At 42.3% G+C, this 17,268-nt stretch overlaps 1 protein-coding gene across 1 annotated transcript; it reads left to right on the forward strand.

Annotated features, from left to right (window-relative positions):
* The first annotated feature begins 372 nt into the window (after positions 1 to 372).
* On the forward strand, positions 373 to 13,549 carry LOC134102644 (protein-glutamine gamma-glutamyltransferase K-like). The gene is made up of 14 exons (XM_062556817.1): positions 373 to 498; positions 3,526 to 3,795; positions 4,059 to 4,250; positions 7,756 to 8,007; positions 8,465 to 8,583; positions 8,709 to 8,816; positions 9,030 to 9,207; positions 9,468 to 9,606; positions 9,982 to 10,174; positions 10,611 to 10,764; positions 11,655 to 11,939; positions 12,103 to 12,263; positions 12,406 to 12,542; positions 12,666 to 13,549. Coding segments are annotated over exons 1-14 (2,334 nt in total). The 5' UTR covers positions 373 to 497; the 3' UTR covers positions 12,811 to 13,549.
* Positions 13,550 to 17,268: the final 3,719 nt, after the last annotated feature.

Genomic DNA, 17,268 nt, shown 5'->3' on the forward strand with positions numbered 1-17,268 from the left:
TTCCTTGTCGATTGCTTACACACCATTTATCTTCAATAATGTCTTGGTTAAATTAATAGCAGAAGCTCACTGAGCGCTCTCGCGGTCTGCTTAAGTCAAGATGCGTTTCAAAACACAGCTAGCCAGAGGTGTTACAAGACCCAACCAGGTTAATAATAATAATAATAATAATAGGCTAATAAAAAAGGTAGCTAAACTTGAGTCAGACTTTTCCTCTGTAAAAAAAACAATTGTTGCACGGCAGGTGGCTGTTCAGGAATGGGAGTGGGTGTGTAGCAGAGTGACGTAGCCTACATACAGGCCATGCGGACTTGGCAGCTGAGCTCTATAAAAGTCCTCTTCGAGTTGAACAGGGCAGATCCAAGACCGCGAATCCAACGGGAGAAGTTGAAGACGACGGAAAAGAGAAGAGAGACAAACACCTTGCCATAGCTGAACAAGTGCTGAACATTGCCTGTAGCGTGACAAACAACTTCAACAACTCATCACTACACTCAAGTAAGAAAAACATCTAGCCTATATCTAGCACTCATACCTATTGATACTCGTTTGACATAATGTGTTATGATTTCATATCGTTGACACTGTTCACGTCGTTTCACCATGACAATGCTTTCATTTCTAAACATATGTTTTAAATGTGATAGCTATTGGTGAATGTGTGACTGATAACAGCCTGATTGTAGAGGAATAGTTCAATATAGGAATGAACAGACCTGGAGATCATTATGTTTTTAGATTGATATCAATTATATATCCATTCTATTATCCAGTGCGTAATATGATCTAGGCTAATTATGATCCAGAGAATACTTAGGCTATATTGACTTGCATTTAATTAATTTGCATCTATTTATTCATAGTGCGTCAATGTAAGTTATGGTATTATTGTTGTTTGTTTTGTTACTGTTATTGTTGTTATTGTAAGGGTAGGCTATGTTGACCATGCATAAATGGAACAGCAGAGGAGACAACAGTTGCCAATGTATGTACTGTATTTAAATTGGGCGTTGATTTGAAATTACTTTAAAGTAGGTGGAAGAGCCATTTGAGTGGGATCTGTTGCCATAACTGTAACAGTTTTATAGGTAGGACCGCGGTTCTGAGTTGAACAAGGTGTGGTAATGTGTGGTTTAATTACACAGGATTGTGAAATGCATCTGGGTGTGCAATTATGGTGGATTAGTGAGAGTGCCCAGTCCCTCATGGCCGTTTGGGGTGGGGATCCTTTTGTTCAGAAAAGAAGTGATTCTGAGGACAAACTTTACATAGTCGGGCCCAAACCCAAGAGAACGGTGGGGAGGGGGCATGATCTAGATGGTAAATTACCAAACACACACACACACACACACACACACACACACACACACACACACACACACACACACACACACACACACACACACACACACACACACACACACGTGCACACTCACACAATCACACACAATCTCAGTCTTCCAAGCCAGAGGGTGTGGCACAGATGATTTGGCACATCATTCAAGCAGGACCCCTGTCGTCATGGGAACAACTAAACCTGGATAACACAACAAAGAGGAGACAGGAAGAGATATCTGAGGGTCACACCAACACCAATATTTGCACATTTTAGAAGCTAGGGCAAGGAATACTGTGTCGACCTTACATTTTCATATCAAATCAATACTGTCATCATAATAGAAATCAGGGTAGTGTGTGCACATGTGAGTGTACATTCACCTGCTTGACACAATACAGCCTGGATTTAGTTTGAGTCATGGAAGTGTGGCAGTATGGTGTTTCCAGTCTTTTAGAAGACTCAGATCTATTTCACAGCTGAGTCACCCCATTCCACTATCCTCTAAACTCTCAAATCCTGGGAAGGGCTTTCCGACCACTTTCCAGACACTTCAAATACTCCACCCTACTGTAAGGTTTTCATTACTGGAAATCAGCTTTCAGAGAGACTTGCAGTTTACAGACCAACGACTGACATTATGCATTTACAGTTTGGATTCTGTCCCGGGTTTGCACAGTTTTTTTCTGTATTTTGATCTCACCAGCCGGTAAGGATTGGGTGAATGTCAGATGTAGAAAAATAAAATAATGGCATCGCATCACATTGGAAGTTGATACCCTCTGCCATGTGGCAGGCTGTGTTATATAAGAGTTGCTCGCTTGGCAAGTGCGATGGATTCCAGGCATTGTAGCAGTTTCCTTATTTTGGTGCAGGGGTTATTGATAGTCTGTTTGAAGGCATGGTGTGTGGGCCAGGTCTGATACTGGTAGAGGAGTTGTAACCTAAAGAAACACATGGGCATACCACCCCCCCACCCCATGGACTATGTGTGTGTGTACAGCATGTGTGCGTGAACATGTTAATGTGTGTGCATGCATGCGTGCGTGCATGTGCTTAGATAATCGCCACACGCATAGTATGAAAATGCACACACACCTATTTTGATGTGACAGTCTGAGTGTCTCTGCATGGGGGTCTGACACGAGGTGCTGTAAGGTGATCCTGGGGTCACAGTGGTTGGAGTCACATTATTTACGCCTGCTGCCTACAGTCAGTCATCTCCAGAGGCCTTTCTATATAATGCTTCTGACGGTCATATATTTTTCATGACATGTCCCAAAAGAACTCCTCAAAGGCAAAGGACTCTGTAGGGTGACTGACTATGCTCTCTCAGTGATCCATGGCAGTCATCATCCGCAGTGATATGCGGAAAATGCGGTTCCTGAGATCTTGTTCTCCAGCTCGGTCCCAATTCCACTGAAGAGGAACGAATTAGTATTGTCTCTCAGATAAGGGTAGTTGAAAGAATGTTGTCCCCAATCCTTGTGCTAACACTGACCCATAATGTCCTCCTTCTGTTGCATTGTGGGTTCATTGTTTCTGCTTATGAATGCCTTGGACATTCCTCTCTTATCTTTCTCTGCATCTTCTCTGTCTTCATCACTGTCATCACTCTATGTTGTTGTTTTGTTATTTTACTAGGCTCGTTGCTTTCTCGCTTTCTCTGCTTGCCCTGTGTTTATCTGGTGTCTATTATGGGATGGCTTTATGGGTGGTGCCTCCATTGATGTGCATGTCTGAGACCTGAGGCCTCTGGGTCTTTGTGAGACGTGCACCCAGTGTGGCCTGTTGCCAAACAGAGACAGCGGAGGAGAGGCAAGAATGCAGGGCAAGTGTGGGAAAGATTTTTCTCCCTTCTTCCTCAAAGAGGATTAATACTGAGAGTGTCTGTTAATATGGAGATGGCCTCTCATTTATGTTTCAGAATTTACAGAGGAATGCTGTGGAAAGAATACGGAAACCCTCAGTGGTTGTTAGTGCTTCTTTCAAGCTCTGGTGATCAAGTCTGGTGACCCCTAGCAAATACTTGCTGTGTAAATCTAATGGCACGGTTAAAATACCTCAGAGCCATGAAGTCTGTGACACACTGCCAATGATGGACAGGGACAGGTGGCTGTCATAGACAGACTGGAAGTGACCGGCCATTTGTATCTCACTCATTCGCTTGTGCTGTTCTTCTTCTCCAGTGGAAAGGTTGTCCATAAGAAATCGCTCCGCTGTCGGCCGTTTCCCAGAGGTCACTCTCAGCTGGGAGGATGAGGAGCCGGACAAGATGGAGCTGGTGGAGGAGGAAAAGGAGAAGCAAGAGGGGGCGTGCCGAAGATGGTTCCGGAAAGCGTGCCCCTGCTGTTGCCGCAGAGCGAGTGATTCTGAGGATGAGCCGGACGTAGTGGTCCCCAAACCCACGGAGAACGGTGGAGGGGAGAAACCTCCAGTAGGAGAACTGGAACTAGATGGTAAATAACCAGGATCCCCCCCCTCCAACACACAAACACACACACACAAACACACACTGTTAGTTGAAATTGGGGATGGGAGCTACATATTTGTAACAGCCACTCTCGACAACATGAATACCTGATGATACAGAAGTGAAATGCAGAATTATCTTTGTAGTTGTTTAGTCACTATTTTATAATGAATGAGGTTGTCTGTGTTGTTTCTATGAGGTCTAAATTTCATTTTTCTTTTTTCTTTGTTCTCTGTGTGTGTGTCATAGTACTTTTACTTTCAGTACACTCTATAGACCTCCTCAAGGCAAAGACAGAGCAAAATCGCAAAGAACATCATACAGATAGTTTCCATGGCGATGACCTCATCATCCGTCGAGGACAGACTTTCTTGATGTGGGTTGAATTCTCACGACCCTACGACCCCAAGACAGACAAGCTGCACCTGGAGTTGAAGACAGGTAAGCATGTGTACATACATTTAGACAAAATACCTGATTTCATTCTCCTCTCCTCATTCCATAGCTATCAGATTCTTCTATTCTTTCCACCTTTTTTCTATGACCTTGTCTGACCCTTGGTGTTACACCCAACAGTCATGATCCTTCACATGATATTAGAACATCTTCTTAGCATATAAAACTTAATAGCTTCTGAGTAGTGCAACCTTTTTAACTTCTGTGTGTGTATGTGTGTCATACCACATGATGTTTTTTTCCCCTCCACTCCATGGCAACAGTAAGAGTGGTCACGAGTAATCTCCCGTGTCCCAAGACTGTCTGATCTCCAGACGGTTCTTAATGCTCTCCTTTTACTGCTTATTCATTCCCACATTCAACCACCACACCAGAACACTCCCCTCCATATATCTCTCCCTCGGTCTCCTCCCTCAAATCCACGCTCTCCCACTTCTGTCTTCACTCACCATTTACTGATGTTGAAGGCTTTAGAATGGTTCTCATAGGACATGAGGCAGAGTGAGGTGTGCCATGGAACTTTAAGGAACCCGATGCGTTTTTATATATAGGCTCATAAAATAGGCTTGGGGTTATTTTTAAATGCATCAGTGTCACAGCCTCTTAATTAAAACAGTTTTATTTAAGCTCAGTCAACATCATGCCAGCATATGCCTATTTCTGTGGTCTCAGCCCATGAACACTCTGTAGTGGAAAACTGTGTGTGTGGCATAAGATGAACACCCCTAGCCTGTAATAACGTGTGTGACTTCTCTTAATCAGTAGATTTGGTTTGATTCTGTGTGTGCCTAACGACTCACGGCCTGGTGGGTGCGTTAGTTCCAAGAGTATCACAGTCCTTCAGTCAAAAGGAAAACTCGCACACCAATGTTGCCGATTCAAAGTTTAATCCAACCAGTGAGGAGTGTAGTGTCTTAGCCCCCAAACGTTTGAGAACATCTGACGACATAACCCGAAGCACGATGTGAATACCACTGTTGACATGAATAACATATACATCATATACATTCATGTCATGTCCCGTTAGGCATCACATGGCGGCTGATAATGAGCACTACACTTACACGTACACAACATGTTTTTGTTCAAATCCATTCATTTGGATTTGATCTGAAATTTAGTGTACCCTGGATATCTTGATGTACTCCGTTGATGGTGAGACTCCATCCATGTGTACTTAGCCGTCCACAGCAATTCACAGAACTTTGAGGTTTTGGAATACAGCCAGTAGACATTCCTGAATAAGGCTGCCATGAAATCAGTCATTCACTGACACCACAGGAAATGACAAGCCAGGAGAAATGTGACAGAACAATAACCTCTGGGATTGGCATGATAATGCCGCGGTGACGCCATGACCCATTGAATCACAAATGATGTAATATTTTCGTATTTGCTATTTTGATAGTGAGCTAGTTTCTCATCTGCACCCGGTGAAATGGAAAGGAAGAATGGGGCGAGTTTTGAAACAAATATTCTGCTCTTTAAAATGCACCCGGGCATTAAATCTGGTTTTGGTTTTGAGCCAGTGCACATTAAAGGTGTAAAGGTATAACTACCCAAATGAGTACATGTTGCTCTTACAGGCAAGCTACATCAGGCATGTAACTGAGGCATTCCACTGGAGCGAATGCTGCAACAATAAGCTGCCACTATAATCAATGGAACTTGCTACACCAGACATGATGGAACCACAGACTGTACATTCAAAAGAAATTAGACCAGTCTGCAGAAGCTATTTTTTATTTATTTATTTAAGAGAGGGACAATGTACATTAATCAACATGTCCCAATGGAACATGTAAATGCACCAGATTTAGTCAGAGACTATTTTCCATCTGCAGTCCCTGGCAGGTTGATGTTTAAAAGAAGACAGATGAAGAAAAAGACATAAAATAGGTATACAGACATACAATCACAAGTAATACAAGCACTACATACTGACATAGCCAAAAAACAGACTAGGATGACAGATGTAGCAACATACCAGCATAAAAGAATGGGAAGGAAAAATAAAAGACATACAACATAAAATAGATTAAACACAGAGCTTACACAGCAGTCAGACAGCTCACAATTGCAGACAAAAAGATGGTGAAACCACATTACTTGTGGGTGCATATTTGTTTGTCCAGTAGCCATTGTTTTATGGATTTAGTGAATTGGTTTATGCTTGTGCAGCTCCTAAACTGTATTGGTATGGTATTCCAAATGTGTGCAGCTCGGTAAGAGAAGGCTGACTGGGCAAAAGTTGTTTTTCTGTATGGTATTTTGCAGTCCCCTCTAGTAAAGGATCTTGTGCTTGTGTTTAGATTTTGCTTGATGAACTCATTGAGTGGAGGTGGGGCTAAGCCATGAAAGATCTTATAGACTAGCACTATATCAGCAAGCTTAATCATGTTTTCCCAGTTGAGGAAATCATATTTTGCTAAAACATTACAATGATGATAAGCATTTGGTTTCTTATCCAGTGTTTTCAAAGCCTGCTTATAACGCTTTTCTACTGATTTTAGAGTTGTTCTTGATGCCTGTGTCCAGCTGGTAAGACAGTAGTTTATATGTGACAGTATCATAGAATGCATATACAATTTAGATGCTTGTATTTGCATTCTATTATACTGTCACATATGCTTTGTGAATGGAATGCTTCAGTTGATCACCCGGTGTAGCCTGGCTGTTACAGTTATATTTACAGATTCTTTTGCGGAACTGTTGTGTAATGCTCTCCAATCTTATGTAAAATATCCTTGTGCTGTTCGCTCAATCAAATGTGTTTGCCTAGTATGTGTTCACAAGTGTGTGTAAGGTTTATCTAAGGAACGGCACATTGTTCAGTCATGTAGAGGGCTTTCTGCTGTAGTAATGGCTCATGGCCTGGGGATGCAAGCTTTCGGCTGTGCTGTGGGAATCAAACTGCACATACCAAGAGTGTGTAGTTTGAGCCAACATTGAACATTCTTTGCGCATTGATTTGTTTTTGCCAAAATCAACAATGGAAAAAGCCTTTCCGAGAGCTGAGCATGTAAGAGAGGGGGAGAGAGAAAGATGCGTTGGGCAGGCATGAACATGCCCACTTCGATTTGTGAAGAAAAGGGTTTTGGATCTGGCATCTTACCAGATCATCAGCGACAGTTTATCATAGCAATCATGTTGTGGTTTTCAGAGGTGCGGTTTGGCATTAATTCTGGAAAAGAACATCTGTGGGCATGCATTTACGTCTGCTGGAAGCTATGATGTCAGTGGGGTGTGTGTAACTAGGCTGTATGTGGGTTGTGATCTTAAGGACATATAAAACACAAATCTTTTGTGTCGACATGTCTTCAAATTCTAATGTCAGTGGGTGTTCATCATGAATATGAATTCTTTAATTTGACCATATAAAACTATCCTTTATAAATATAAAATGTCCTCATTAAATATATAATTATCTCTCTCACTTTCTGTGTGTGTATGTGTGTGTGTGTGTGTGTGTGTGTGTGTGTGTGTGTAGGTAATCTGCCCACGGTGTCCAAGGGCACTCACGTTATCATCCCTCTGGTGGAGGAGCTGGAGGATGACCGCTGGGAGTGCAAAGTTATCGAGAAGGACGGCAACCGCGTCAAACTGTCCGTCAACTCTTTAGGGTCCGCCGCCATTGGCCGATATGAGCTCACTGTGATGACCCACAGCCCCAAAGGCGAGGCCATGTCGACGCACGACTCTGCCAATGACATCTACATGCTGTTCAACCCCTGGAATGAAGGTGTGTGAAAGACAAGACAGACAAACAGACAGAAGCGACAGACATGATGTCTGCTAAGAAAAGCAAAGATTTGCTGATTCACTTGAACCCAGTCAAGTCCAGAATTCCAAATTCTTACATATAAACACACATTCACATACCAACTCAACTGAGTCAAAGGAACAAGATGACTTGACTATATTAAGCTGAGTCAGCAAATATGAGCTGGCTATTAAGTGTAGTAGATGCAATTGAATCCTGACTCAGTCAGAATAGACACGTAATGAGTGTAGTAGATGCAATTGATTCCTGACTCATTCAGAGAAGACATGTAATGGTGGTGGTGAATTAGCGCCCTGTAGCTAATTATAGAGAGAGAATAGAGATGACCTCTCCTGTGCTCCGGCCAAGTTGCTTCCTGAAATGTTCAGAAGGGGTCAATTAACTGAGCTAACCAAATCTACATCTGGCCTTTCAGATGATGCCGTGTACATGGACAATGAGGAAGAGAGGAAGGAGTACGTGCTGAATGACGTGGGGAGGATCTACTACGGCACGGAGACCCAGATCGGGGCCAGGACATGGAACTTTGGGCAGGTGAGAGAACCTGAAGATGAGAATCTGAGAATTCATCTCAACGGATTCAGGCCAAATGTTAACAGTATAATCACGTACAGTATTGCATAATCTTACTGTTTACTGATATTCTCTCTTTCTCTCAGTTTGATGAAGGAATGCTGGCGGCCTGCCTGTATATTCTGGAGAAGAGTGGAGTCCCTGCTTCTGGATTGGGAGACCCTGTGAATGTCGTCCGAGTGGTTTCTGCTATGGTAAGACTCCGCTTCAGTTAAACCACAAATCTAGACCGACTAAATACCATAACTGTTTTCAAAAACAGACCCAGCTGAATCACTGACACTATACTATGTACATCATTTTCGGAGCAATACAAACAAATGCATTGAAGTGAAGGAATTACATAAATAATTGTGCAAATGAGAAATTCTCTAAACTTTGCTCTTTTCCACTTTGTGTGGGTACAGATAAACTCACCGAATGACCGTGGTGTTCTGGAAGGGAACTGGTCAGGGAACTACGCAGGTGGGACATCTCCGACAGGGTGGAGTGGCAGTGTGGACATCCTGAAGCAGTACCACAGCTCCAATGGAACTCCTGTCCGCTATGGCCAGTGCTGGGTCTTCTCCGGAGTCACCACCACAGGTGTGTGTGTGTGTGTGTGTGTGTGTGTGTGTGTGTGTGTGTGTGTGTGTGTGTGTGTGTGTGTGTGTGTGTTTGTTCTTTTTCAGATTTCATTGTCCCAGTTTTATGTGCACTCACTATGACACAGTAACATTTTGCTTTGGACAAAGGCGTCTGCCAAATAGTCATAACCATAACATGGTTGATGATGAGGTACTGTGAATGTGCTGTGCGCTTGTTTATTTTGCTTGTTTATTTATTTGTTTCTTTCCTTTGTTCAGTGTTGAGATGTTTTGGAGTCCCCACCCGCAGTGTCACCAACTACAACTCGGCCCATGACACAGACATCTCCTTGACAACAGATATCTACTTTGACGAGAACTTTGAGGCAATAGACAGCCTCAACGCTGACTCAGTGTGGTGAGTTTTTACACTCAAACCTCTGACGTCACTGCATCTCTAAACCCATTCATGTCATACTGTGTGGTCTCACACAAGCCCAAATGAGGGCGATGATTCAGGTCTTCTTGGGCACATCATCCACCGCCTCCACTCTGACATTCTCTAGTTGACTTTTATTGACATGACGAGAGTTCTTGTTCTGTCAGAACACGTAAAGATATGAATATAGAAAGATGCATACAGTACAGATAGGTAGATTCACCATAAATATCATAATAAATCACAGTAATAACACATTATTGAAAATCATAACATTACTAAAACCGCAATCATCGAAAAAGTCAATTAAAAGAAATAAAGAATAACGGTTGTTTCTTGCCTTTCTGTCTTTAGGAACTTCCACGTGTGGAACGACTGCTGGATGGCTCGTATGGACCTGCCCTCTGGGATGGGCGGGTGGCAGGTGGTGGACTCCACCCCTCAAGAGACCAGCCAAGGGGTTTTCCGCTGTGGTCCAGCCTCGGTCAACGCCGTACGGGATGGGCAGGTCTTCCTCAAGCACGACGCACCCTTCGTCTTTGCAGAGGTCAGTCAGCCCTCCATCCTCTTCTTGCTTCCACCTCATCACTACCTTTCTCAGATCAGCCCAGAGATTTCTCTCTCCTCCCCAGACCACTTATTGTCTCATCTGGTTTCTAACCAGACTCTCATCTCTTGTTCTCTCTCTCTCTCTCTCTCTCTCTCTCTCTCTCTCTCTTCTCTACTCTATCCACAGTTAAAAGTGAAGGTTTAAGTTGGAGAGAAAATAAATGGCTGAAAGGTTAATTGTGGCTAATAGGAAATTATATTTTTCGGCCTGACATAATTTCTGATCGATTAATCAGAAATCAGAATTTTATGGCTGACATATTGACTGACTTATTATCATCAAGAATTATATTTTTTTTACTTTACTTTTTAAACTTAAAATATAGCCTACTCGGGTCCACATTGTGATGACTGGGTGTGATAATGTGTTGTAGGTGAACAGTGATAAGATCTACTGGCAGAGAAATGCGGACGGCACCTTTACTCAGATCCACTCAGAGAAGAACGCCATCGGCCACTTCATCAGCACCAAGGCAGTGGGCTCAGACGAGCGGAATGACATCACACACCTCTACAAACACCCTGAAGGTGAGACTCCTCTAACACACACACAGACACAGAGACACACACACACACACACACACACACACACACACACACACAGATACTAATAGCCTGCACACCCTTTTAGGGCCCATTTCTTGTCTTTAAAGTGCCACTTAATTCATGCTATTAGACCTCCTTCTACTCCTACTGCGGGTGCGGTGGAGTAGCGGTAGCATCCTAGCCTGACAATTGGTCGCCCTGGGTTCGGTGTCCTAGTACACCGTTGCGAGTCCATTTGGCTTTAGATCAGGGATCTCCAACCTTTTTTCCTCCAAGAGCTACTTTAACGTTTTGACAAAATGGACTTGGCCGAGAAATTTCATGTTAGCAGTAGCATGTTGTGTATTCACATAGCTGATCTCTGCCCAAAACCGCTGAATAAGATCACTTTAACTGTTCATAGTGATAGAACATGTGCTCTCCAACAAACATACTCTCTGTGTCATGAATATTTTCCTGGGGCCATGGTATGCATGAATGACCATTCAGTGGTGCAACCAATGATCACATGCTTTGGTGAATGAGCAGGCGAAAAGCATCACATGCTCACTGGCTCATCTGTATATCTATTGATCAGATCACGGCTCTGGGTATTGAGTCCAGAGCATCCATCTGTTGATTGAGCAATGAATAATCACCTCATACAACTTGAGACTTTCTCAGACTCGGTTTAACTTTTTCCGATGGTACGGGAACATCCAGTATTTGGTGTAGCGCTGTAGCAGTCTTGATAAATCATAGTTCTTTAGTTCCTCTTAATAGTCCTTCTTTCTCCATTGAGGCCTTGTCTGCTGAGCCTTGTCTTGATTCTGTCCTGTGTGATTTCTGGACTCATGACATCCGGTTCTCCCGTGGTCTTCTTCACCCAACAGGCACAGTGGAGGAGCGCAGCGCAGTGGAGACGGCCTCTCGCTACGGCTCCAAGCCCGAGGTCTACTCCTCCACCTCCATCGAGGACGTGGACATCCAGGTCACCATGGACGGAGAAGGCCCTCGGATGGGCGCCGACGCCGAGCTGTCGATCGTCCTGCGCAACTCCAGCAGCCAGGCGCGAACTTTGACCCTGCACAGCCAGGTGTACGTCATGTACTACACCGGCGTGGTCCGTGCCAGCGTGAAGAAGGACCAGTCACCTGTCGAACTGGCACCAGCGGAAGGTTAGCGTGACCTCTAGTGCTGTTCACACGTAGCCATTTTAAGACAGATGACTGATTTACATGTTAAAGGTGATACGGTAAAAGGATGATTTGTGTTGGAGTTGTTGTTTTTCCATATCGCTGATATGATATTAAAGTCTTTTTTGTCTCCTCTGGTTTGCAGTCCAGACTCTGGAGTGGGTCCTTCCGTACCAGGTGTACCAGGACCAGCTAGTGGACCAGGCTGCCCTGATGCTGATGCTGTCAGGGAAGGTCCAAGAGACCGGCCAGGTTCTGGCCACACAGTTCAACTTCCGCCTGCGCACCCCAGACCTCACCATCACAGTAAGCTTACCTCTCTCTACCTACACAAACTAGGAGTTAGGGATTTCACCTGTTCTTCTGGTTATGTCACCTCAGACCCTGTACCTCTCTCATAAAAAGAAGAGTTAACATAATATCTTGTCTTTGCACTTCCTCCCTCCAGCCTGTAGGGGATGCTGTTGTGGGAAAGCAGATGACAGCCAAGATCACTTTCACCAACCCGCTGCCCAGGACACTGAAGAATGTCATCATTAGAGTGGAGGGTCTGGGCCTACAAAGCATACACAAGATCACTGTTGGGTAAGAACCACACACACACACACACACACACACACACTTTGTATATTATCTTGTGCATCATATTGAACATATTTGACAAATGAGTCATAATTAAGTGTCTCTCTCTGCCTCTCTCTCTCTCAGTGATGTGGTAGGCCGAGGCGTGATGACCCTAACGGAGCGGTTCATCCCCACGCTTGTGGGCCCCCGGAAACTGGTGGCATCTCTGGACTGCAGGCAGCTCACGCAGGTGCACGGTGTTGCAGACATTGTGGTGAAGGAGAAGTAAGGCTCAACCCCAAAAGGACAACCGCAGGTCTGTGAGCCTCCACTGACCAGGGTGCCAACGGTCCAAAGGGTTGTGTAGACCAATCGGGAACTCCCCTCCAGAAGGACAGCAAGTATTCCCCTGAAGACTAAGAGAAATGGACATCTCTTGAATGCTTGAAGTTGAAGTTGAAGTTGAAAGCATGTCTCTCACTACATGCTATTTTCAGTTTTGTATGTTAATGTTTATTTATTTCATTCATTCATGATATTCTATTTGTGTTATTTGTTTATTTATAATTAAAGTTGCACTGTGTCAATGTAGCCTACTTATGAGATTTAACAGTGGAACAGATAAATGTTCTCAGATTTCAGTGAATTGGTTTAGAAGATTTTGTTATTTGTTAAACTAGGGTAAGATGAAGCACTCAGTATTATGAAGTCTGAAAAGTGAGACTTGAATCTCTCTTTCACTTAAGTCATTATCTTTATTTCTTTTTAATATATTTCACCAACTATCCAGAATACATGAACTTATACATCACAATTGTACAATTGTGCTATACTGCTACTTGTATGTAATATTGCATTTGTGTAACATATTTATTGGTTTTTTTACTGTTTTTACAATTTTATACTTAATATTGAGCACTTTGAAATGAATCAAATGTTATGAATAAAATTGCCTTGCCTTCATAAACATATGTTGCATTGTAATGTAATGTAATGTAATACTGCTATGTTACAATATTAAAATGAAATTGCTCTCAATATATTTTAATGTATATTGTTTCTTGGTATAAAGGAATTATGTTTTTCTCTCTTGTGAGGAGATCACTTGAGGCAAGGTGTTACGGCACTGTAGATAAGGTTTGACAAGGTAACGGAACCTACATGTAGGTAAGGTTTGGTAAGGTTACCAAACCTCCACACTGTTTTCACTAATCCTTGTTCTTATATGCTGTGTGCTAAGCCTGTCTGGCAAGGACAATGACAACAATGAAAGTGGGCCCTTGACAGTCTTCTTGCCATGGAAGACAGACAGGACTGACAAGTTCCCAATTGTTTAGTGAGCTGTGACAAGTGACGTGATTAGTCTGATTACACTGTTGGTTACCTTGGAAAATGCTTCTCTGTAACAAACAACACACGTGCACACACCTACACACACACACACACACACACACACACACACACACACATGCAAACACACTTTAAGTGTTTTACTGACCTCTAGAGGTTATAAGGTGATACTGCAACTCAACATGTGGCATGTTACAGTTTCAAAATGACACACAATTATCTAAACTGACACACATAGAGCGAAACCTCTTCTCAAGTCTCCAAAAGTGAGACACTGAACACGGTTCGCTGCATAATATACAACAATCTGACATAAAATAACAATTACATTTAAAATGACTCTACATGAGCTAATTTACCAATATACTGTATGTGCCACCTGATCAAACACTTCAATCAGAAAGTAAGCACTATGAAAAAAAAACACAGGTAAGGCAAGGCAAGGCAACTTCATTTACAGTATATAGCGCATTTTGTCCCGCATGGCAACCCAATGTGCTTTATAAAGATAAAAACAATACAGTAAAGCCATAGAACAGGTGAGCACCTTTTTTTAACAACAAAAATGGCATTGCATTGAGAGGAAGACATTGGCAAGACATTGCAGAAAGAGGAAGAGGGAGGGTGAGAATGAGAGAGGGAGGGAGAGTCCAATGTAAATATATCTGCTATGAATATATTGCACTGACTTTTTAGGTGAAAAAAAAGTTTCAATAGCATCCATGTGTATCTACAAATATGTATGTACACATGAAGAACTTTCTACAATTTAAACTATTGTAGTATAATGGCAAAGCATACTAAAGATGAGAGTGCTTTTCATTATGCCCAGCAATGTAGTTGGTTAGACACAAAACTGGTGAAAGAATGAGATGTGTGCTATGGTTCAAAAGTTTGATTTTGACAACGCTATGTAGTTTTGGTTGCAGTGCTTCACTTTGCAGGATATAAGAGGCATTTTGCAGTTTGGGTGTGTGGTTTTGTATGTGTGGAGGTGAATTGTGAAATTTGAGAAAACCAGTATAGTTGTCAAAATTGTGTTTTAGCAATTGGACAAAAACTGTAAGCTATTTTATTGACAACAAATGTTGACCTTGTCCTGTCTAGAATGAAGTACTCAAAAAAGGAAACATATGGAACATAACTACAAAGAAGCAATCCATATTTAAATCCAAATCCATATGTATGCCTACAGTATGCATTACTTACTGTAACACACAGACCTTTGTGTTGTTTTCAGTATAGAGGTGCTCAAAGTTCACATGTACAAGACCAGAATGATCCCTTTATTTACTTAGGAAAAGATGCCTGCGTACATATATGGATATTAGTAGGAAGACAAAGAGACAAAGAGACAGAGAGAGCTCAATTCATTGCTGTGTGTGTGTGTGTGTGTGTGTGTGTGTGTGTGTGTGTGTGTGTGTGTGTGTGTGTGTGTGTGTGTGTGGCAAAGATATTTCTTAGACCTTATTGTTTTCATTGATGTGCAGTTTGTTTCACCTGAGAGGATAGCACATCATTGCAGAATGTAAGATGTTAAATTAATTTGACAAGTGATCCATGGCAATTAAATTGTAAATCAAATAATTGTTCAGTATAAGAACCCATATTGTTTATTACATATTTCCTGATTAAAATATTATTTCCTCTCCCTGTTTTGGTTCATTAACTGTTGAGATTAGGTGTAAGGCAGGACATAAGGTGAAGGTACTTGGGCAGAGCTCTCACTGCACTGCTGATTGATCTTTTCTAAGAGGGAGCAAACTATTAGTAAGTACAGTAATACCTTGTTTGTATGTCAGTGTTTACGGTAGGTGACCCCTAGCAGTACTACTATGTGGCACGTAAGGCCCTTTTATTGGGTCCCTAACTCCCTATAAGTCTGTTAAGGCCTATTTTACTGTAAGAAGGGCTCACTAAATAACAAACATGTTCAAGGAAACATGAAGAACATCAATGTTTGACCTGAAAGGTGCTTATGAATAAAATGTATAAATATTATTGTTACTGAAGAGACTCCAAATGTAATCATCCATTGCTTAACTTTCAGGCAATTTCTATTGTATTTATTCTCAGACGTTACTGTATACAGACATTCAAAAAAATACATACACATCAGCTGTGACACTCAAACGCAGCAGAATTATGCAATAATAAGACATGATTCTAGCAACTAAACAACATCTCACCACCTCCCTAAATTGTATTCATATGTGGGAGCAAAAAATATGCAATATCTTAACTACAAAACCAGACTACTTTATATCCAGAATTTAAATCACCCTGAGGAAAATATCTGTATCTGCATCACGTGTTGCATGTTGCTGATGACCAGAGGCATTTTTATTTCAAGCTTTTCCGTGTGGAGACCATGATCTTCACCAGGCTTTGTGACTGAGAGCAGGCGAAAGCTTACAGCTCTTTATGTCCTCTCTTCTTCTTCACCTTTCTCTCCTCCTTCGTAAAAACCTTGCCATCTTTATCCTCCCGTCATCGAACACGTGCACCATCTGAAAGTCCTTGTTCCTTCAATTTTGCAGTTATCTAAAGTGACAGACGCAAGGAAAAAAAATATTTGTTTGAGAAGCATTTCTGTAGCACAGGAAAATGAGCTCATTCTAATAGGAGGTGAAACTAACCTGTTCCAATATCACCCCTCTCACTTTAGGATCGTTCATATCCACACCTTCTTTATCCGACAGTACCAATCTTACGAGCTGCCCTTTTTCATCTGTCATGACACACATACACACACACACACACACACACACACACACACACACACACACACGTACACACAAATTAATACGTATGTATATTACATACACACAAATACATACTGTATATACCTGTTATCACATCTATCATGATCTATATGGTTAATATTATTACATTTCTGGCAGACAAAGCGTTTCTTCACACTGCACAGGTGTCTATACCACCGTCCACCTTCGGTAGTCCGCACAGCTGCACAGTCTGCACCGTTACTGGCCATCTCTGCCTCCGATGCCCAGTAACGGAATGATGATATCCTCTGGTCCACCCACTCCCAGGAGTCCTTGAAGAGGCCAATCCAAACAGGGTGTCCCTCAGCAATTTTCCAGACCAGCTCCTCATCTTCTTGACTTTCAATGCTCGCCAGATCCATGTAGCGTTCCCTACAGTGACTTTGAGCAGCAATCCATCTCTTTGTTTCCCTGATCATCACATACTTGGGAGAACTATTCTCTGTGTGAAGGGTAAGAATGACAAGTTTGTTCAGGCTGAGTGTTCTGCTTGAGAGACTAACAACACTGTAATTAGAGTAACAGAAAGTCAATTGAAAGACAAAAATGTCTTTCACTTCAACAAAGACTTTACCAGTCAATAAAGTTAAAAGATTGATTTCATGAGCAAT

Source organism: Sardina pilchardus, chromosome 15, assembly GCF_963854185.1.
Source record: "Sardina pilchardus chromosome 15, fSarPil1.1, whole genome shotgun sequence".
Classification (NCBI taxonomy): Eukaryota; Metazoa; Chordata; class Actinopteri; order Clupeiformes; family Clupeidae; genus Sardina; species Sardina pilchardus.

Coding starts and splice junctions, on each gene's coding strand:
- LOC134102644 (XM_062556817.1), top strand. Junction 9,607..9,981: donor CTCAACGCTGACTCAGTGTG/GTGAGTTTTTAC, acceptor TTCTGTCTTTAG/GAACTTCCACGTGTGGAACG. Junction 10,175..10,610: donor CACCCTTCGTCTTTGCAGAG/GTCAGTCAGCCC, acceptor AATGTGTTGTAG/GTGAACAGTGATAAGATCTA.